Source organism: Scyliorhinus canicula, chromosome 8 (genome assembly GCF_902713615.1).
Source record: "Scyliorhinus canicula chromosome 8, sScyCan1.1, whole genome shotgun sequence".
In the NCBI taxonomy this organism is placed as follows: domain Eukaryota; kingdom Metazoa; phylum Chordata; class Chondrichthyes; order Carcharhiniformes; family Scyliorhinidae; genus Scyliorhinus; species Scyliorhinus canicula.
Genome location: NC_052153.1, coordinates 21,154,472 through 21,177,467, shown reverse-complemented (window position 1 = coordinate 21,177,467; position 22,996 = coordinate 21,154,472). Strand labels below are relative to the sequence as shown.

Here is a 22,996-nt window from a genome sequence, read left to right as displayed (position 1 = left end):
TAAACAAATAATGAGAAATTGTTAGTAGTCTTACCTTTTGTGGACTCTGTAACCCTTTTATACTTTAAAATGGTTATAATAAAATCCCACTAAAAATATAACCGTGGATGTGTTACATTGAGTGTGTTTAACATTACTAGATGCTCGTTAGGATGTCCTAAGTGGCAAGGATCCACACTGAAAAACTATTTAGTCTGAGCGACTTTCCTGGGGGAATATTTCACCAGAAAATAACTGAAAGCTGTTTAACTGCTTTCAAAGCTGGTGGAGTAATTTCCCTCTTGTGAGAGTTCTGTTTTGCATACAAAGATAACTTTCCCTCTTTTGGTGGCTTAGTCAGAAGCAGACTATTAAGATTAATCATCCAGGCCAGATATCCTAAATTATACAAAAGCCAGAATCTGATTGAATGTCAGAACAAGCTCGAAGAGTTAAATTACCTACTCCTGTAGACATCTCTTTCAAATTAACTTCTAGCTATTTCAATAGATTTCACATCAGACATTTATTTTTGCTACATGCTGTGTTTTATACTGATTTGTAATAAATTTAGTCTACCATTTTTCTGAGTACATATTTTGGTTAATTTTGGAATTAAATGCTGATTGATTTCACGAACCCTTCTAGTTTTGGCACCATCTCTACATTTAACTAACTTCTTTCAGTTTGAAAATATTGATGTAAATTAGAAACAGCAACTTGTGCCTTTCTTGTGGAACTTTGTGAAATGCCTTTCGGTATTCTAGGTGGATCACTTTATATAGCTTTATATAGTCACTTGGCTCAACGTCAACTCTGTCGGTCAGGCAGCATCTCCCCTTCTGACGTAATCCTGACTGTTATTTACTAGTGATATGGAGATGCCGGCGTTGGACTGGGGTGAGTACAGTAAGAAGTCTTACAACACCAGGTTAAAGTCCAACAGGTTTGTTTCAAACACTAGCTTTCGGAGCACTGCTCCTTCCTGTTGGACTTTAACCTGGTGTTGTAAGACTTCTTACTGTTATTTACTAAATATAATAGTACAGATAATATTCACATTCACTCAAGATAATGAATTACAGTTTTAGCACAGTCAATTTTAGAGTACAGCTCAATTAATTTCTGCTCTCAAAGCGGCATTCCCTTACTGCATTCATGCTACATTTCTCATGCTGTGGTCTCATGCTCACTAGAAACTAGACTGAAACTCCCCAAATGCTTTTCAAGCAACAGGAGACACGAGAGGTGACATTTCCAGTGTCAAACAGGTTAAAGTAATAAAGAACACATGCATAAAAATTGTTCATGGAATAAAGTATTTTCTTCAAGTCATACAAATGACAGTCATTTAGTTATTACGTTTGTGCTAGTTTCAATTGTAGCTATCCACTTGAAAGTTAATTTGTTGTCCTTTTCTCCTATCCCTATTTATTCTTTTCCTTTTGCAATTACATTACAGTTTCTGCTTCAATCATGCCCGATGGTAAAGCTTTCAGTTTTCTGACACCCCTCCCCCCCTTTATTCTTCTAGTCATGATCCTCAGTTTGTGTCTCTGTTACCAATGCGTCAAAAGTGGAAACAATCTGTCACAATTATTTTTCAAATTCCTTCATTCGTCTGAAAACGAATTTTTTTCCCTCAGCCTGTGAAAGGCAGTGACGTTTGCACCTTTCTTCATAACTATAACCTCTCGTTATGGCCGTCAAACCCTAATCTGCACATTATTTGCTGCTGCCACTGGTTTCATGCACGGTTAAAATTTTAATGGCAACAGGATAGAGTAGAGCTCACTTACTTTACACACCCAAACGCCATTAATTTGTACTTGTTGTTTATAGCCACACAAGTACCATCGGTAACTTCTTGTGCGCAAACAACTTGCAAGTTCTGAAAAGCAAAATAATAATTTTACATAAACATAATATGTGCAACACACCACAAAACAGCCTTTATTCACAATAGTTTCTACAAAAGCCTCTGGTCCTCTTATGGGGCTGCATAATCATCAGCTTCAATCACAAGCTACGTAAACTTATCTTTCAAATTATCAGCCTGCAGGATACTTGCGCCATTTGACTGATAATTTCCACTATATTCTGCATATTTAGACACAGTGTTCTCATTACTCCAAATGAAAAACAGTGCAGTTCATTAAGAACCATGACAGCTACATGTTAATTTTATTTCCATTTTTATGCAAGAGTAACTCCATCACTTTGTTCATGGTAAAGCAGAGGACAGGGTTTGCAATAATAGGACACGGAAAGCAGACCTGGAAAACACGCATTTGGAGGACAGTTCCACTCGTGGCAGGGGACAAGAAAGACAAAGTTCCATCTCCTATGCCGTAACAATAAGCTTTAATCTCCAACCTTAAGTTTGACCTCCGTCTACCCCCTTCCAAATAGCATCAGCATGAATTTTTCCATTAACAACTGTATCCTTATGGTTTTTCTAGGTAAAGCAGCAAACTCAGTGCCAACTGTAGACAGGTTAATGATCAATGCTCTGCTTTGAGGTTGCACAAGGTATTTTAAACAAAGGATAGTGAAACATTTACGGAGAGATATCAAGGCTGTTTCAAAGAAAAATCCACTTGTACCATTTAGATTTTATTTTTATTGACTATATTAACGGCGTTTATGACCAGAATTACAACTTTCGGTGCAGAAGATTCTAGTCAGTAGGCTTCACTTTTTTTGAGGGATTTGAACACCGATATCATGGAATGCAGGACTGTACCTATGATCCTTACACATGGAATTACTTATTTTGGCAATAGCATGTGAACTGCAAAACGAAGACACAGTTTCTCTATACAGGGATAGAGTCTTAACGGATGGTGTAACTCCTTCTTCATACACCACCGAATGCTGGTCTCACAGCAAAATTGGAAATCTAGCAACAGGTTGTCCATCTTCTAAGTTGGAGCTACTACACAAGAGTAGAAAAAAAATATATTTTCTATAATAAGGAGCATGGCTGCGTTATTCCTGAACATGCTGCCACTATGATGCATTTGATCCTAATAAAAAAAAAACTTAGCTGTGAATTTCAAATATCAAATTCAGTTCCCAAAATCTCCATCAAATGATCGAACGAAATATCAGTTGACACATCTTGAATGAATGAATTTCAACTACGACATACCGCAATACAAAATGTCACAGTCAAAATGCTTTTTACCTCAGCTGTAAGTTTGCTGGATATAGGAGTAATGAAACCAATCCGCCCGTCATCAAAAACCACAGCAAAACCATCAAGGGTTGCACAGTGTTCCATATCTTCGATATGTACAGATTCAAAATCTAATGAAGGACCTGTCAGCAAAAATAAAATCAACACCATACTATGCTGTAAAATTCAAACACAAATTTGCAATTATCACACCGATATTTGCTGGATGCTGTACATACTAAACTAATCAGGGAATTGTGGATGTGTTGCATCAGTTGTGGGCTGCCTAATACCAAATTATACAGATATAATCAAGCCCAACACAACCCTACAAACACCAACTTGCCACTTTGACATATTTAATGCAGGTGGTATTCAATGTACAATTAATTCCGTGTGCTTGCAGCATTGAAATTATAAATCTTTCTCCGTTTAAATGTCACACTATCTGGACTTCTCATGGGGCAATTAAGAAAGGTCTGTTCTTTATACAGTAGTCCCCCGTTATACCGCGCTCTGCAATACCGCGGGGGTGCTTATGGACCCCAACTGTCAGTTGTGTCAATTTCAGCGGCCGGCTCACTTTGATCCGGAGAAGGAAGCTGCTCTCACTGCAATAACCAGCCGGCCGCTGAAATTGACACTGCCCGCTGCTCTCTCCCTCCAATCCAACTTTTAAGTTTTAATGTTTCTGATTGGAGGGAGAGAGCAGCCGGCAGTGTCAATTTCAGCGGCTGGCTGATTATTTCAGTGAGAGCAGCTTCCTTCTCCGGATCAAAGTGAGCCGGCCGCTGAAATTGACACTGCCGAGGGGGGGCGGGTGTTAGGGGGGGCGGGTGTTGGGGGGGGGGGGGGGGGAGAAGGGGGGGAGAAGAGGAAGGGGGGAGAAGAGGGGGGGGGAGAGAAGAAGGGGGGGAGAGAAGAGGGGGGGGAGAGAAGAGGGGGGGGAGAGAAGAGGGGGGGAGAGAAGAGGGGGGGAGAGAAGAGGGGGGGAGAGAAGAGGGGGGGGAGAGAAGAGGGGGGGAGAGAAGAGGGGGGGAGAGAAGAGGGGGGGAGAGAAGAGGGGGAGAGAAGAGGGGGGGAGAAGAGGGGGGGGAGAAGAGGGGGGGGGAGAAGAGGGGGGGAGAAGAGGGGGGGAGAAGAGGGGGGGAGAAGAGGGGGGGAGAAGAGGGGGGGGAGAAGAGGGGGGGGAGAAGAGGGGGGGGAGAAGAGGGGGGGGAGAAGAGGGGGGGAGAAGAGGGGGGGAGAAGAGGGGGGAGAAGAGGGGGGGAGAAGAGGGGGGGAGAAGAGGGGGGGGAGAAGAGGGGGGGAGAAGAGGGGGGGAAGAAGAGGGGGGAAGAAGAGGGGGGGGAGAAGAGGGGGGGAGAAGAGGAGGGGGGAGAAGAGGGGGGAGAAGAGGGGGGGGGGAGAAGGGGGGGAGGAGGGGGAGAGGAGGGGGGGAAGAGGAGGGGGGGAGAAGGGGGGAGGGGGGGAGAGGAGGGGGGGAAGAGAAGGGGGGGGGGGGGGGAGAGGGGGGGGAGAGGGGGGGGAGAGGAGGGGGGGGAGAGGAGGGGGGGCGGGTGTGGGGGAGACCCCCCTGCGGGTGTGGGGGAGACCCCCCTGCGGGTGTGGGGAGACCCCCCTGCGGGTGTGGGGGAGACCCCCCTGCGGGTGTGGGGGAGACCCCCCTGCGGGTGTGGGGGGAGACCCCCCTGCGGGTGTGGGGGAGACCCCCCTGCGGGTGTGGGGGAGACCCCCCTGCGGGTGTGGGGGAGACCCCCCTGCGGGTGTGGGGGAGACCCCCCTGCGGGTGTGGGGGAGACCCCCCTGCGGGTGTGGGGGAGACCCCCCTGCGGGTGTGGGGGAGGCCCCCCTGCGGGTGTGGGGGAGACCCCCTGCGGGTGTGGGGGAGACCCCCTTGCGGGTGTGGGGGAGACCCCCCTGCGGGTGTGGGGGAGACCCCCCTGCGGGTGTGGGGGAGACCCCCCTGCGGGTGTGGGGGAGACCCCCCTGCGGGTGTTGGGGGAGAGAGGTGGGTCCTGCGGGTGTTGGGGGAGAGAGGAGGGCCCTGCGGGTGTTGGGGGACGGGGGAGGAGAGGGGGGGAGCGGGCGAGCCGGAGGGTATGGGGAGGGGGCGAGCCGGAGGGTGTGGGGGGAGAGGGGGCGAGCTGGACGCTGTGGGGGAGAGCAGGAGGGTGTGGGGGGGGAGAGGGGGCGAGCAGGAGGGTGTGGGGGGGGAGAGGGGGCGAGCCGGAGGGTGTGGGGGTGGGGGGAGAGGGGGCGAGCAGGAGGATGTGGGGGGAGAGGGGGCTAGTTGGAGATTGTGGGGGGAGAGGGGGCTAGCCGGAGGGTGTGAGGTGGGTGAGGTGGGGGGGAGGGGAGAGGAGGAGACAGAGCCCAGTGGGTGTTGGGGGAGAGGAGGAGACAGAGCCCAGTGGGTGTTGGGGGAGAGGGGGCGAGCCGGAGGGTGTGGGGGGAGAGGGGTCTAGTGGAGGATGTGGGGTGAGAGGGGGCGAACCGGAGGGTGTGGGGGGAAGAGGGGGCGAACCGGAGGGGGTGGGGGGAAGAGGGGGCGAACCGGAGGGTGTGGGGGGAAGAGGGGGCGAACCGGAGGGTGTGGGGGGAGAGGGGGCGAGCCGGAGGGTGTTGCGGGGGAGAGGGGTCTAGTTGGAGGATGTGGGGGGAGAGGGGGCGAGCCGGAGGAAAAAAAAAGAAATTGACACTGCCGGCTGCTCTCTCCCTCCAATCAGAAACATTAAAACTTAAAAGTTGGATTGGAGGGAGAGAGCAGCCGGCAGTGTCAATTTCAGCGGCCGGCTGATTATTTCAGTGAGAGCAGCTTCCTTCTCCGGATCAAAGTGAGCCGGCCACTGAAATTTTAATTGGATCCATGATGGGGGTTTTAAATTTATTTAAAAATCTATGCTAGCGCTTCCCATTGTGAGTCTACAGGGGTCTGACCTCTCCCCCCGCCCCCCGTAGATTCACAATGGGAAGCGCTAGCATAGATTTTAAAATAAATTTAAAACCCCCATCATGGATATCCGCTCGGATACAACGCGGTTTGGGGTCTTGGACCCCAACACCCGCGTTATAAAGGGGGACTACTGTATTGTAAGTTTTCTGAGATCCTTTGCTTTTGGGAGGGGGGGGGGGGGGGCAATAGAAATAGTAACAGGTTCTGTAAACCAGCTTGCTAGGAGGATGCTGTGTCCTGCAGTTTATTTGCTCAATGTTTGTGTTTTGGCAAAGTCAGACATTTGCAGTACATTAATGAAAAATATTTTGGATAACCAATACTAAAGAACTGAAAACTTGAACTTTAAAACATGGGGAAATGAGAAAACGGCAGAGATACGAACAAATATTTTGTGTTTGTCTTCATATTGAAGGCACAAATTACTTGGTCTGGCTTACATGTGATTCCAGACCCACAGAAATGTAGTTGCCACTTAACTGCCCTCTGAATGGCCAGGAAGCCGGTCATTTGTACCAAACCACTACAGAAAAATTTAATCAAATGGATTGCAATGGTTCAACACTGACAAGTTAGGGGTGGGCAACAAATGCTGGCTTTGCCCGTGTTGCTCAGGTCTCATGAAATAATTTTTAAAAAAAACATTAAGGGCTAAAACTCGACCAATCCCCAAGACCTGATGACTTGCATCCGAGGGAAAATAAGGTAGCTACAAAGAGAGTGGATGTACTAATTATGATGTTCCAAAATTCTTTAGATTCTAGAATGGTCGCAGCATACCAAGTTAGTAAATGCTATTCCAGAGTGGGAGACAGTAAAACAGTGAACAGGCCAATTAGCCTGACATCAGTCATGGGCAAAATCCTGGAATATGTTAAGGACATCTAAACAATGCAGTTAGAAAACCTCAACGTAATTTGCCAAAGTCAACATGGTTTTCTGAAAGAGAAATTGTGTTTGACAAGTAGGCGTGACAACAGGCAATCAATATATGCAGTATACTTTGATTTAGAAAAGTAATTTGAGAACACTGGGTAATGTATTATAGAAAGCAGAGCTTTATTTTTATAAATTAAATATTTTCAACTCGGGAGGCTGAAAATAGTGGAGCACTGCAGCTGGTTATTTATTATTGGAAATGTGCACTCGAGGGTTGTAGGCAATCCATTGTTGAATATGCTGAAGGCTGAGACACTGATATTTGGCCCATCAAGGAACCAAGGGATATGGGGACCAGGCGGTAAAGTGGAACTGAGGCAGAAGAATGGTAAACAGGCTTGAAGTCCCCATTATCTAATCCTACTCCTACTTGTATTATTATTCTGCAAATTTAGACACTTGGGTTGCAGTTTTACTAGCTGAATTTCAGTAAACGTGATGATCTTACCTCGTGAAGACTGTAGGTCTACAGAGAATGGAACCGAGCAAAGATTAATGGCTTTCCTTCCATTTGTCAAACCATCCCAGTGAATAAGATGGAGTATTCCATCATTAGTGGCAATGACTAAATCATCCTGCATTGACTGCAAACTAAGAGAGAAAACATAATTAGTAAGGAGACCTCCACCTATTACAATAAAATTAGAGTTGAATTCACAAGGTTTATCTTCAGCAGAAAGATACATTTCTTTCATGAGATGTGGGCATTGCTGCCTGGATCAGCATTGCTCATCCCTAATTGCCCTTCAACTGGGTGCTATGCAACATCCAATAGCATTTTAAGTGTCAACCACATTACTATGGTCCTACGTTACTCATGTACGACTGACCAGGTAAGCATGGCATATTTCCTTCCCCAAGGACATTACTGATCCAGAAGGGCTTGTACAACAATAGACAATGGTTTCAGACTTTTAATCCCAGAATTTTACTGAATTCAAGTTTCACTATCTGCCATGGTGGGATTCGAACACAGGTCCCCTGGGGCATTACCCTGAGTTTCTGGATTACTGTCCAATAACAAATATTACTCTGCTACTGCCAGTGATCTAATCCCAAAATATTCTACTCAACCCATCTGGTTACTAAATTTCGACATTAAAAGTTCTTGTTATTGACTGCAGCCATAAACATTAGTCATCGTTAAATGGAAAATGAAATGAAAAGACATTTTTCCCAGTGATGTAACAGGTTTCAGCACATTTTTAAATGAATAAAGGCTGAAAACATATCTTCATACAGAGGTTGGTTAGAATGTGGACAAATCATTGTCGATACAAGTGCCAAAAATTCTCTTTAAAGAGAATTCAGAAGGAATTAAAGGCACTGTCAGAGGAGACATTAAATCAAATCCCCATCTATCCTAGCAGATAGATGTAAAAGAGTCAAGGCCACTTTTGAAGAGCAAGTGTTTTTTTCCCCCAGTGATATGTGCAACCAGGCAATCCTTCAACCGATGGCACCAAAAACATGTATCTGATCATTTATTTCACTATTTGATGGGCTGTACGGTGCACAAATTGTCTATGTCCCACTCGATTAGCTTCCCTACAGTCAAGTGACATCAACCAAAGGAAAGTGAGCAGTTGGTAAGTCTTCTCTTTTTTAAGTGTCATCGAGAGGCATTTAATACCAAGAGAGTGGCAAAAGGAAGAATGTGGTCTATTAGGGACTAAATGGCACATTTACACACGGAGGCATGGGCATGGCGGAGGTATTAAATTAATATTTTTCATCTGCTTTGACCATGGAAGATGTTGCACATTCAGTTTCAGATCATTCATAGGTAGAGTGATCCTGAGCCTACAGGCAGCAGGATATCTACCAAGTCTAGGTTGGGAACCTAGTTAAATTCAGATAACAAAATATTTATAGTATAGAAACATGTCATTTGGCCCAACAGGTTCATGTCTTGCGGGAGGCCTTGGTTGTGGTCCACATTGGCACCAATGACTTGGGTAGAAAGGGGGAATGGGATCTTGCAATCATAATTGTGAGAGCTAGGCAGAACATTAGAAAGCAGGGCTTTGAATTTGGTAATCTCCAGATTATTCCTGGTGCCATGTGCAATTGTCTACAGAAATAGGAGGATAAGGCAGATGAATACGTAGCTGGAAAAATGGTGAAGGAGATTCCAGGGAGAGGCTCTGGGGGAGATAGCACCTGAACAAAGCATCAGCAGAGACTGAGCTCCTTGCGTTTTGCTAGTGCTGTTGGGAGGGCTTTAAACTAAATTGGCAGGGATGTGGAAATCAAGAGGAAATATGAGAGAGGAAAACCAGCATTTACAAAATACTGGGAGAGACAGAAAACATTAGTGATAGAAAGCACTAGTATAGAGAATAGTAAGTTAATACGTTAAGTCTGATTAAGGGAGAACCCAATGACACCTAAATCAGGGTTACTATACATGTTATGTAAATGCACAGAGTATAGTAAATAGGATTGGGGAGTTACAGGCGCAGATTGCATTGTGGAAATATGATGCTGTGATAACAGGGACTTGGCTCAAGGAAAGGCAAGACTGGTTGTTGCATATTCCTCGATACAAGGTATTCAGAAAAGATATGAAAGGAACGAAAGGGGGAGGAGCGGTGGTATTGGTTCAGGAGAGCATGGCAGTTCTGGAGAAAGAGGACGCTCCACAAGGTTCAAGGACAGAATCAATTTGGCTGGACCCAAGGAACAAAAAGGGTGCATTGCTCAGTGTAGTCTATAGACTACCAACTCTGAGAAAAATATAGAAGAACAAATCTGCATGGAAATTAGACAGATGCAAACATTATAGAGGAGTTATAATGGGGTGAGACTTAATTACCTGCATGTAGTGGTAGTGTAAAAGGGCAGAGACAGGTAAAAGTTCCGAGATTGTGTTCAGGAAAATATTCTACAGAGTATGTGTCCAGTCCACCAAGAAAGGATGCACTGTTGGACCTGGTTCTTGGCAATGAGGTGGACCAAGTAGTTCAAATGTCAGTGAGCGAACATTAAGGAGACATTGGTCATTTTTTCACAAGGTTTAGGATGACGATAGAAAATGATAATAGGCAATCCAGAGTAAAGATCCGGGGCAGAGCTGACTTCAATGGGGCAAGAACGGAGCTGGGCCGGTTAGACCGGAATGAAATGTTGGTGGGGAAAACTGTAGCTGAACAATGGGCGATCTTCAAAACATGAATGGTCCAGACACAGTCAATATATATTCCCTTAAAAGGGAAAGTAGAGCAAACAAATCCAGACTTCCCTACATGAGAAAAGAAGAAAAAGTGTGGTTATGACAGGTGTCAGGTAGAAAATTTAGTTGAGAACCTGATTAGGGACCCAAAAGGGAATTTACACATGGAGGATTGGGAATTGGCTGAGTATTAAATGAATATTCTGCGCCCGTCTTTATTAAGGAGGCAGATGCTACCCAGGCCATGGCAATAGAAGAGTTTAAAATTGGGGGTTTAAAATTAATAAGGAGCAAATGTTGAATAGACTGTTGGTACTGAAAGTTGACAAGGAACCAAGACCAGGTGAAATGCATCCAAGGATATTGAAGTAAGTGAGAATGGAAATTGCGGGGCGCTGGCCATAACCCTCCAGTGTTCTCGAGACCAGGGGAGACGCCAAAGGACTGGAGAATTGTAAATGTTACACTTGCTCAAAAAAAGGTTGTAAGGATAGTCACAGGAATTACAGAACAGTCAGTTTAACTTCAGTGGTGGGAGAAGCTTCGAGAAACAATTATTCAGAATAGAATTAACAGTCACATGGAAAATGTGGGTTCATTAGGAAGCGCCAAATGGGAAAAGAAGCAATAGTGTTTAACTAACTTGCTGGAGTTTGCTGAGGAGGCCAGAAAGGGTCGATGACGATAATGCTGTTGATATGGTGTACATGGCCTTCAAAAGTTATTATCAATACAGTGCCACTAACAGATTTGTGAGAAAAGTTATAGCTCATGGAATAAAAGGGATGATAGCAACATGGACTAAAAATTGGCTGAATAATAGAAAGCAGAGAGTAATGGTTGAGGGACATTTTTGGGGCTGGAAGGTTTGTTGTGGCATTCCCCAGGGGCTGTTATTGGGATCTTGCTTTTCCTGATATGTATATTAATGATCTAGATTTTGATGTGCAGAAGTCAAAGGTCACTGATATTCAGAACTTGGAAGTATTGTAAACTGTGAAGAAGACAATGTAGAACTTCAAAAGAACATAGACAAGTTGGTGGAGTGGGCAAATAGGCGACAGGTGAAGTGTGAGGTGATGCATTTTGGTATGAAGAACATGGAGAGAAAGTATAAAATAAGGAGCAAAATTTTTAAAAGGGGTACAGGAGCAGAGGTTCCTGGTTGTATATGCGCATAGATCATTAAAGGCGACAGGTCAGGAAGAGAGAGCCGTTAATAAAGTATATAGTATTCTGGGTTTTATTAATAAGGGCATAGAGTACAAGAGCAAGAAGATTATGCTGAACTTCTACAGGACACTAGTTAGACCTGGCGTATGGTGGATAGTTCTGGGCACCACACTAGGAAGGATGTGAACGTATTTGGAGAGAGTGCAGAAGAGATTTACAAGAATGATGTCAGGGATGAGAAACTTCAGTTATGAGGACAGATTGGAGTGATTGGGACTATTCTCCTCGAAGAGAAAGTGGCTCAGAGCAGATTGAAAGAGACGTTCAAAATTATGAGGCGGCTGGACCAAGTAGGTAGGAATAAACTGTTCCCTCCCACAGAAGGATCAAAAATGCGAGGGCACAGATTTATAGCGATTTGCAAAAGTGAGAAAAAACATTTTACACCAGTGGTTCCGTCTGGGATGCACTGCCTAGAAGTGTCGTGGAGGCAGGTTCAGTTGAGGCATTCAAGAGGACATTGGATGAGTATTTGAATAGAAACAATGTGCAAGGTTATGGGGAAAAGTCATGATGCTTGTTGGAGAGCTGGTGCAGGTAATAATGAGCCAAATAGCCTCCTTCTGCGCCATAATAATCCTGTGATTCATCCATCTAACCCGATCGACATGCTCTTCTATTTCTTCCGCCCTGTGTGCTTATCTAGTTTCCTGTCAGTTGCATATATGCCATTTACCTCAACTATTCCTTACACAGCAAGTGCCACACTCTATTCAATCTCTGGGTAAAGCTTCTCTCTCAATACTTTTGGCAAAATATAATTAACTCCAGTTAGTTGAATAAGACGTTACATCTAGTAAGATTAAACTTTGCTCTTAGAGACAATTTCAAAGTCAAAGCCCCCAATGCATCATGAACAACAAACGATGGCTATTTAAAACAAAGCAATTTGTAAAAACAGATGAGACTGGGAATGTTCAAGCAGTACCTTGTGATTTTTGCTTGGAAATCTAGCACCTTCTTCATCTCTACAGTCAGGGATGGAGCACATTGTTCCTCCTTGTAGCCTGGAGTTACTTTCACTCTTGGATTTCCTCTATTAAAAATAAGTCAGTTTGTTAGTGATACGTGTCCCATTTACACACACTTGTTCTTATAAATATATATATATATTTAAAATTTGGAGTAATCAATTAATTTTTTTCCAATAAGGGGCAATTTAGCGTAGCCAATCCACCTACCCTGCACATCTTTGGGTTGCGTGGGCGAAACCCATGCAGACACGGGGAAAATGTGCAAACTCCACACGGACAATCAACACTCCGGGTGCTGGGGTTTCCTCCCACAGTCCAGGGGTTGGTTTAGCACAGGGTTAAAGAGCTGGCTTTTAACGCAGACCAAGACAGGCCAGCAGCATGGTTCAATTCCCGTACCAGCCTCCCTGAACAGGCGCCGGAATATGGTGACTAGGAGCTTTTCACAGTAACTTCATTTGAAGCCTACTTGTGACAATAAGCGATTTTCATTTCATTTCAAGATATGCAGATTAGGTGGATTGGCCATTCTGAATTGCCCTTTACTGTGTCCAAAAGGTTAGGTGGGGTTACAGGGATAGGGCGGGGCAGTGAGCCTAGGTCAGGTGCTCATTCGGAGGGTCGGTGCAGACTCGATGGGTTGAATGGTCTCCTTCTGCGCTGTAGAAATTCTATGACATCTGAAAGCAAATTCAAGACTTTGGCACATGAATTGCAGTGATCATCTTTCTGGAGAGGTTCTCGTGTTCAGACGTTCCCATCTCTTTATCGCCTTCACCAGATAACTTGCGATTCAATGTGACATTAGCAAAAGGACCGAGCAAGTAATTGCAAACCAATGTGCTAAATCCTTAGAAAATGCATAATCCAACATCCATTTGATATGTACTTAGGCTGTTAGCAAACTGCAAAACTGTCTTTCCAAATCAGCAAAAATCAACAGCCATAAATGCGTCTACTCCACTTGCTTAGAGAGGGGGAAGAATGGCTCACACTACAGTCATCCCTGTATTTACTTGATATGCATGCCCAAATTCAGAATTAATGTCACACAGTGAAAAATTTCTGTAAGCAATTTAGAAAGCTCGCCAACACCTATCTTGAAGAAATTCTCAAACCAAATCAGTTAATATGTGCCAACATGAAAACATAACATTAAAAATCAACATCCAATTTTACAAACACAGTCTAACGGTTCTGGATCCTGCATGATCCCCCAATTCTATGATCCCTATGAGGGCCAATAACATGGAAGAAACGAACATCTCAAACTTACCCAACGTAAGAAATCAATGGACAATATTTCACTTTAAAATTGAATTGTAACTATCAAACAAAAATCAACAACAAAAAAAACCTAAAAGGCAAATTGTATTCAGCAGTCATGTGACTGATCAGAAAATCTAAATGCCATTAGGGATATGACAGCAGTACTGTGGCACAGTGGTCAGCACTGCTGCCTCACAGCACCAGAGACATGGGTTCGATTCCGGCATTGGGTGGAGTTTGCACGTTTTCCTCATGTCTGCGTGGGTTTCCTTCTACAGTCTAAAGATGTGCAACTTAGGTGGATTGGCCATGATCAATGCACACATTGTTAAGCTTGCACCGAACACTGGTTTAAGTTTCAAGTGAAGCAACGTGTCTAGTTCTGGGAACCTTGCTCAGTAAAGATGTAAAGGCAATAGAAAAAGTGCAGACAGGATTAATGAAAATGGTCCCAGGGATGAGAAACCCAGGGACTGTTTTCATTTGACAAAAGTTTGAGAGGAGATCTGAAAGATATAAAAAAATAGACTAATTGTCACATGTTTCAAAGTACAGTGAAAAATAGCGTTCTGCATACAGCCCAGGCAGAATTTTCCATACATGAAAAAACATAGGACGTACGATAAATACGCAATGTAAATACATAGACAGAGGGTGAAGCATATGGAGTATAGTACCACTACAGTAGAGATGTGTAGAGAGATCAGTTCAGTCCATAAGGAGGGCCATTTAGGAGTCTGATAACAGCAGAGAAGAAGCTGTTTTTTAATGTGTTAGTGCGTGTTCTCAGACTTTTGTATCTTCTGCCTGATGGAAGAGGTTGGAAGAGAGAATAACCTGGGTGGGTGGGTATTTGATTATGCTGCCTGCTTTTCCAAGGCAGGGGAAAGTGTAGACAGAATCAATGGATGGGACGCGGGTTTGCGTGATGGACTGGGCTGCGTTCAAGGTTCTATATAGTTTCTTATAGTCTTGGGTCGAGCAGTTGCCAATCCAGGCAGTGCTGCAGCCAGAAAGGATGCTTTCTATGTTGCATCTGTAAAAATTGTGAAGCGTCAATGTGGACATGCCAAATTTCCTTAGTTTCCTGAGGAAGTATAGGTGCTGTTATGCTTCCTTGGTCGTAGCATCGATGTGAGTGGACCAGGACAGATTGTTGGTGATGTGCACACCTAGCAATTTGAAACTGTCAACCAACCATCTCCACCTCGGCACCATTGATACAGACAGTGGCGTGTACGACACTTCGCTTTCTGAAGTCGATGACCAGCTCCTTAGCTTTGCTGCCATGGAGGGATTGTTGTCATTGCACCATGCCACTAGGTTGTCTATCTCCCTCCTGTACAGAGTACATAGGGAAAAAGTGTCTGCATTTGTTGGAAGGAAGGAAGGATCGAGAATCAGAGGGCACAGATTTATGTTAACTGGCAGAAGCTATGGCAACATTGTTACCTGAAAAGGAAGAATGTGCAGTGTTAGGGGTAGAAGGCCCCTTTAAAACAGAGATGAGGAGGAATTTATTCAGCCAGATGGTGGTGAATATGTTGAACTCTTTTTCCGCAGAAGGCTATGAAGGCCAAATCAGAGTGTCATTAATACAGAGATAAATAGGTTCTCCGTTAATAAGGGAATCAAGGATTATGGGTAGAAGGCAGGAGAATGGGAATGAGAAAAATACCACACTAAGCTGAGCTGTAACAATTCTGTGATTCTGCGACTGGACACCAAACTTTTTATATACATCAATCTTTTTTTTAGAAAAACACACGCATCGACAGCCAAAAAACAGCTTGAGGGCAGCAATTTCTGTAGCAGAAACATTTAAACAAAAATCAGAAGGAAACAGGAAAAAATGGGTTTTCCTCGACAATATCTTTCTCCCTCTTCCCCAGGTCTCTCTACTTTAAACATTATTCACAAAATAATTTATTGCACAAATGTAAAAGAGGTAAAAGAGGAAGACATCGGAAAGAATTCCACTTGTCTTGGTTATTGTTGGCCCACCAGTTAGTTTGTAAAATCAAAAGTCAGGTCTATTTTAGAAGGGATAAAAAATATTTTTAATGTGTGTTGGGAAATCATTCCCATAATAAAGTTGAGTGTGAAGTGAGCCCACACCCTCCAATCATAGTTTCTGTCACTGGAGCAACAGCAAGGTCAGGAGAGAGGGAGCCCGAGTTGGAGGAGCAACTTCTCAGATTGTCTCTCCTGTGCTCGCTGCTGCTCCTCCAATCATATTTCCCCCTTCTTCAATAATACTGTACCTGCAATTGTTCAGCCGCAGACCACTGAGTAATATTGTACAGGGGAAACCTTTCTTGCATTTTTCAAACCATTCTTTTCTTTTTCATGGCCTACTTGTGATGTTGAGGGCACGAAAGTGAAACAAAATGGTTCACTAAACAATCAAAAGTTCACCATTCTAATTCTGACTCTTGCGGTATGCTTTCTTGTTTAGCTTCCTGGACCAGATGTTTAACAGAACGTAATTCAATGCTGACAATGTTAGCTAATTAGCATTTAATCCTGCCAATTAGCATTGTGAAAAAAAACAGAGTGAAATACTGTTGAATTAACATTGGTTATTTGTCCATGAATAAAATAAATTCAAAGTGTCTAGCATAACTAAATCAAAGGCAATTTTGCATTTGTTGCCTTTGTGGACCATTTCTGTAGATGTCAAGCAGTTGTCTGCGGCAAGTAAACTGTTGCAATCTCAACTTTTGAACAATTACACATCTACCACATCCCCACCACAGTTTTGTTGTATAATAGTAACAGATTAAATTCAGGGTACGTCAAAAGTGTTTGCATGCCAAATTTATTATCCTAATTACCCTACCATCTCTCAGTTTTCTGATACATCATTTATTTCTACATCAGTGGCCAAAATGAGGCCACAAATAAAAATTGAACAGCAAAATAAATCAGGATTTAACCAATTTAATTGCTGCAGTGCATTTGAACTCGACTCAACAACGTCTTTGTTATCAGAGGTTATTTCACTTTTAAAAGGTAGCATTAAACATGTGCGATATGTAAAATAAAAAGCAGGGGAAGCAACAGCAACATTTAAAAATGTGCAATAATGGAAGGCTGCAACATTGATCCGATCTGTTTGTTGCAAAATTGCTTAGTTCTGTCTATTGCATGCTGCTTCCACAGTTTGGTGCCCAAAGTGTACCTTTACCAGGGTGACACCTAATTTTTAGGTATGCCGTGCCACCATGGCAGGCAGTCTGCTCAATGCGAAGATAGAACTTTGAAATCGGACTTAGTCTTCACAATATGTGAGTTGGTCATTCCTCCCTATACTGTCAGGGAAATATGCATCCACGTCAGGTAGCCTGGTGATTCAGATCTTGTGGGTTTCTTTCCCCCCTCCCCCCCTTGTTAGTTCCCTCATCACCTGCTGCTGGCTCAGTCTGACAGATATGTCCTTTGGACTCAATCAGTAGTGGTGCTACTAAACCACTTTTGCAATAGACATTAAAGTCCACAGTGCCCTTGCCACCCCCAGTATTTCCTCCAAGTCATTTTTCTCTTGTATTCTTTGCATAAAATGCCATTCAAAAACATATAAATCCTGACTTTTGCTGCTAGTAACAGGTTTATTTATGCTCCTTATTGAATGCCTGCCAATTAATGTTAATTTTTTCCCAAAAGTCCTAAATAACCCACTTGTGTCCAACCTCATAGGTTAAACGCAAGTGAAAAAACAAGCTTGTGCTTCTCTAAGCTCACTTTTATATAACAGATGCTAGAGGGCATGTGGTAAGAGCAAAGGATCAGTTGCTAAGCAAGACATCAAAATGGTTCTTGTCTGACCCAGTGGTAAAGTAAATTCAGGAAAAGTGCTAGATACAGTAAATCCCACAACGAATCCTACTTCTAAGGTCCTGAGTCCAGAGAAACTAATATTTGCAACTATTTGCATGAAAACCTCATTCAATATCAAACAGTGCTGTGTACAGTTCAATAATAGAAATACTTTAAGAAGCGATGATGCCTTTGCAAGATTGTTGATACATTTGCTCAATTATTATAGAGTGGGAAAATACACTCCAATGCAGTTTTGCTGCCAGTTCACATGCTCCTAATCAAGGTTCAATGTAGCTCACTATGAAGGAACTAAACCATTCCCATCTTTCCCAGAACTCTGTTGATCTCCTCCTCCAATCAGATTTCTGCCCCAGCCACAGTACTAAAACAGATCTCAAAGCCACAATGACATCCTAACTATGGCAAAGTTAAACTTTTCTTCATTGTCCTGCTTGACCTGTCTGCAGCCTTTATACGTTTGATCATACTGCCCTCATTTAACTATTCTCTACTATCGTCCACCTGGGTGGGTCCGCTCTTAACCAGATTCCATCCTTGAAATTGCAATGGCCTCTCTCTCTCTGCTCCAGCGCGGTTACCTCTAATGGCCCCCAAGGATCCATCTTTGATCCTTCCTATTTCTCATCCTTACGCTTCCCATAAGTGAAGTGACATCATCTGAAAGAATGTTAGCTTTTACATTTATGTTGACCACACCCAGCTCTACCTAACCAACACTGCTCTCGACTTAGCAATAACGGAGGAATATTCAGGCTGCTTAACCATCATCCATTCAGATGAGCAGAAATTTCCTCAAAATATCGGGAAGGCAAAGCCATTGTTTCTTGGTCCCTGCTCCAAACCACTTTCTTTACTTGCTGAATCCATCCTCTCTCTGGAAACAGCCTAAGATTAAACCAGCCTGTTCTCAACTTTAGTGTCATATTTGACCCGGGGTGAGCTTCTGACATCATATTCATGCCTTTACTAAAGCCATCTATTTCCACCTCTGTAACATTACCCGATGTCGCCCCCGTCTCGGCTGCTTAGAACCCTCATTTATGCCTTTGTTACCTCCAGACTTCACTATTCCAATGCACTTCTGGCTGGTTATCCCACATTCTGCCTCCTGTAAACCCGAGGTCATCCAAAACTCTGCTGCCATGCCTTAACTCGCATCAAGCCCTGTTCACTTCGCTCATTGACCTACAATAACTCCCGGTCAGGCATCCTCTTCATTTCAAAATTCTCATTCCAGATTTCAAATTCCTTCCACTGCCTCTCACCTTCCTTTTTTTCAACATCCTCTAATCATTCAACCCTCTTGTGCATCCACAATTTAATGGCTTGACCAATGGTGTCCCTGCCTTTTCTTACCATGGCCCTAAACTCAAATTCCCCCCCCTACATCTCTCCACTTCAGTTTTCTCATTTAAGACACGCCTTAAAATCTAGCTTTTTGACCAAGTTTTTGGTCATCTTACCTATGTGTGGCCCGTTGTCACATTTTGTCTTACATTACTCCTGTGGAATATTTTGGCACGTTTTATTATGTTAAAAGGTGCTATATAAATACAAGTTGTTGTCATATCGGTTTAATGACAATGATAGAGCGAATGTAGGTCTGACCCCATTAGGTCTGAGGTGGTGTATCGCAATTCGCCATCCTGCTTCAGGCTTGAGAGATGATAATGAATTCAACTCAGAGTTCCCACCTTCAAATGTTACATCATGCAAACATGGGGACAGGGACACGCTGTGGGTAATGATTTGCCAACGCTCAATGCCTCGGTTCACAGGTGAAGAATGTCACCCTGGAAAGATGGTTACCCGCACTAGAGGAATCACCTGCATGAAACAATTGGGGGTAAAGTAGCCCACAAAGTGGCTGCATAAACCACAAATGGTGCATCAAGACTAACCACACATCAACATCAATTACAGTTCCTGGTACAGTTAGGAGATTATAAAATTGCACTACTTAATATTATTCTACATTTTCAATGGCAGTACTTTTTATAACAATGTGCCTCGGCTAAAAACAAACCAAATCATTCTCCAAATATTTAGGTCAGTGACGGGGTGTCCCAGGGGATTAAAAAAATATGTGCACTAATAAAAATCATACTTGTTGTTAAGGATTTTTAAAAAAAGTTCATCTATAAAAAATAACAAACGTCTTGCATGGAGGAGAAAAATGTACCAAAGAAACCAGTTCCCATCTTTCCAGATCGATAGTTTGAACATCTCTGTGCAGAGCTTTCAAGGGATGTTGGAAGTTAACATTTGCAATATTATGTCCATATAGAAAACTAGTAGGGTCATATTCTACATATGCAGAAAGGTTTAAATAAGTCTCTACAATTTGAAATTAAAGGAACAGGAAATCCAGCCAGGTCAGTCAGACCTTTGTCTCCTAGGTTTTATTTTTAAACCTCTTTACATTACAGTGTTCTTTATTTTAGACTCCTTTCTTGGCCAACTACTATATCCGGCCTTATTCTGGACTCTGAAGACTGCCTCGATGTGATGATTCTGGTCTACTGGCAACTCATTTTCCGATGCTTCAAACCCTCCCTTTTAAATTGGAACTTGGCCTCCAACACCTTTCCCGTTGCTGCAGTGCATCTTACAGATGGTACCCACTGCTGCTAATGTGCATCTGGGATGGAGGGATTAAATGTTTGCGGAAGGGATGTCAATCAAGCAGGTTGCTTTCCCATAGATGCTGTCAAGCTTCTTAGTGTTGCTGGAATTGAGCATCCAAGAAAGTGGGGTGTATTACATCACATTTCTGGCTCGTGTCCTGTAATTGATGGTTAGGGTTTGGGGAGTCAGGAGATGGATTTCTTGCCTCATTCACGTAGATAAACCTAATTGTTATGGAAAGCGGCAGAGAACACGTCATTTGCAAACTTCATGGACGGTTGGTGGGCAAGAAAAACTCCAGTTATTAACTAATCATTGAAAACATCAACTGAAATGAAGTCTCCTTTAACAAGACCACTGATTGCCTCATTATTGGTTTAAGCAGGCTACTTTGATCTTAAATAACCGAGGGGGAAGGCATTTGGAAGTGTTTTTGGACTTTTGGTGAACAATCTAATGGAACATTGATTGCAGAGAGTCCAATGACTGAAAGCCTTGGACTCAAAATAAAGGAAGTTCAATCCACTGTGTCCATTATCAAAAAGGGTCAGAGCAGGCTATTGAGGTCCATTGCTCTTCTTCTTCTGACGGTCACAACGCTAGTGTAAGGATCAATGCATTTTAGGTGCATTGCCATATTGCAATGACTGACTGAAGAGTCCCGATCTAGAGTATAAAACATTGCCACGTGATAGAATCCATATCGTCATTGACCCTTGTAACTGAATGCACATTTCTTTTTGTTCCCTTGATTTTTTCTGTCTTTAGCATGTTTGGCTCATTGGTCCAGAACTGCCAACCAGTGCAGCCTATTAGTCACATTAGTTCTCAGCTTGTGATGTTGAAGTTTCTCTTTGAAGCATCTCTCAACTCAAGCCCCGGTTATTCTAACAGCTTTGAAGTTCTCCATACAAGAAATTATTTGGGAATATGCACATCTTTCTAAGCCATTGGAGGAATCCATGCTAGGTAACTAGTTCCTTCAAGTGTCAAGAGCATTCTCTTCCCACCTGATGATCTAACATAGGTCTGAGTAGAGGATTTGGAAAGAATGTTTTGCTTTTTCTCCTTCTGTCTATAGGTGGCTTCACAACAGCATGCTCAAGACACATGTTTGGTGTTCAACATAACATTTCGGATTATTCCACACATGCTTAATCATGTGGCTGTTACATCTCTGATACAAATGACCCCGTCCCCCATCTCTCTCTCTAGAGGACAAACATTCACTTTACTCTTTTCCTTTTTAAATACCTGTTGAAGATATTTCATCTTTGTAGTTAGCTTTCCCTTGTTTCAATTTCTACCTCATTATTCTAGGCTTTTAAAAAATTCTATCCAATCTTCTGACCTGCCACAATCTTCAGAGTGTATGTTTTTTCTTTCAGTTCGATGCTATCTTTAACTTCCTTAGTTAGCCAAAGGTGGCACGTCCTTCCTCTCAAATCATTCTCACTGAAGCACATCTCTGCTGAGCGTTATAAAATATCTCAAATGTTTGGCACTGCAATTTTACCTACCTATTCTTAACTTAATTTACCAGTTCACTTTAGCCAGCTGTCTTCATATCCTCAAAATTGTCCTTTCTGTATTCAAGTTTAAAACACTTGTCTCCAACACAATTTCTCTCCCTCAAATTGAATGTGAAATTCAATCATGCTATGATCACTAAAATCTATGGGTTACTTTACTGAGGTCATTAATTTATTCTAGAATAACCTGCGGTCTGGTTTACTGCAGAAGGTGTTAATAAAAAACCTCCCAAAAACATTCTATGAACTAATTTTCCAAGCTACCCTTGCCAAAATGATTCGTTCAATCTATATGTAGATTAAAATCTCCCATGATCATCACTTTTTGGCATAGGCAGCATGGTAGCATAGTGGGGGCAGCATGGTAACAGTGGTTAGCACAACTGCTTCACAGTTCCAGGGTCCCAGGTTCGATTCCCGGCTTGGGTCACTGTCTGTGCGGAGTCTGCACGTTCTCCCCGTGTGTGCGTGGGTTTCCTCCGGTTTCCTCCCACAGTCCAAAGATGTACAGGTTAGGTGGATTGGCCATGCTAAATTGCCTTTCGTGTCCAAAATTGCCCTTAGTGTTGGGTGGGGTTACTGGGTTATGGGGACAGGGTGGAGGTGTAAGGTTGGGTATTGTGCTCTTTCCTAGAGCTAGTGCAGACTCGATGGGCCAAATGGCCTCCTTCTGCACTGTAAATTCTATGATTCTATAATTTCTTCATGTGTACCCTGACCTACAATATGGTTACTGTTAGGGGGGCTATAAACTAATCCTACAAGTAACTTCCCATCTTTACTATTTCGTATTGCTACCCAAACTGATTCTACATCTTACAAGAAACAGGAGGCCATTTGGCCCTTTGAGCCTGCTCCACCATCAAATACAATCTCAGGGGGATGGGAAACGATGCAGGAAGTTGGAAGGTAGTAAAACAGGGACAGAAGCAAAAGGAAGTAAGGGGAAAAGTGCAAGGCAGAGAAGACATAGCCAAAAATCTAAAAGGGCGACAGTACAAGGTACAGTGACTGAGGGGAGCTCAGTGAATAGGCCCAGTAATAACAAAAGGAATAAAACTGGAGATGTTAAGATTCAAAACAGAGGTAAAAAAACCAACATAAGTGTACTTTACCTGAATGCTCGTAGTATTCGGAATAAAGTAAATGAGTTGATGGCACAAATCATCGTAAATGACTATGATTTAGTGGCCATTACTGAAACATGGTTAAAGGATGGTCACGACTGGGAGTTAAATATCCGAGGGTATCAAACTATTCGGAAGGACAGAGTGGATGGTAAGGGAG

The 22,996-nt window shown here is 43.2% G+C and overlaps 1 protein-coding gene across 2 annotated transcripts in view; it reads right to left on the bottom strand.

Moving 5' to 3' along the window:
• The window catches only part of ric1 (RIC1 homolog, RAB6A GEF complex partner 1), a 161,512-nt gene that overhangs the window by 63,692 nt on the left and 74,824 nt on the right, over positions 1-22,996 (bottom strand). For both annotated transcript variants that reach the window (XM_038804247.1, XM_038804248.1), the window contains 4 exons: positions 12,392-12,499; positions 7,504-7,646; positions 3,170-3,303; positions 1,779-1,870 (listed from right to left, as the gene is read on the bottom strand). In XM_038804247.1, coding sequence (XP_038660175.1) covers positions 1,779-1,870; positions 3,170-3,303; positions 7,504-7,646; positions 12,392-12,499 — 477 coding nt within the window. The remainder of the gene's footprint in view (positions 1-1,778; positions 1,871-3,169; positions 3,304-7,503; positions 7,647-12,391; positions 12,500-22,996) is intronic.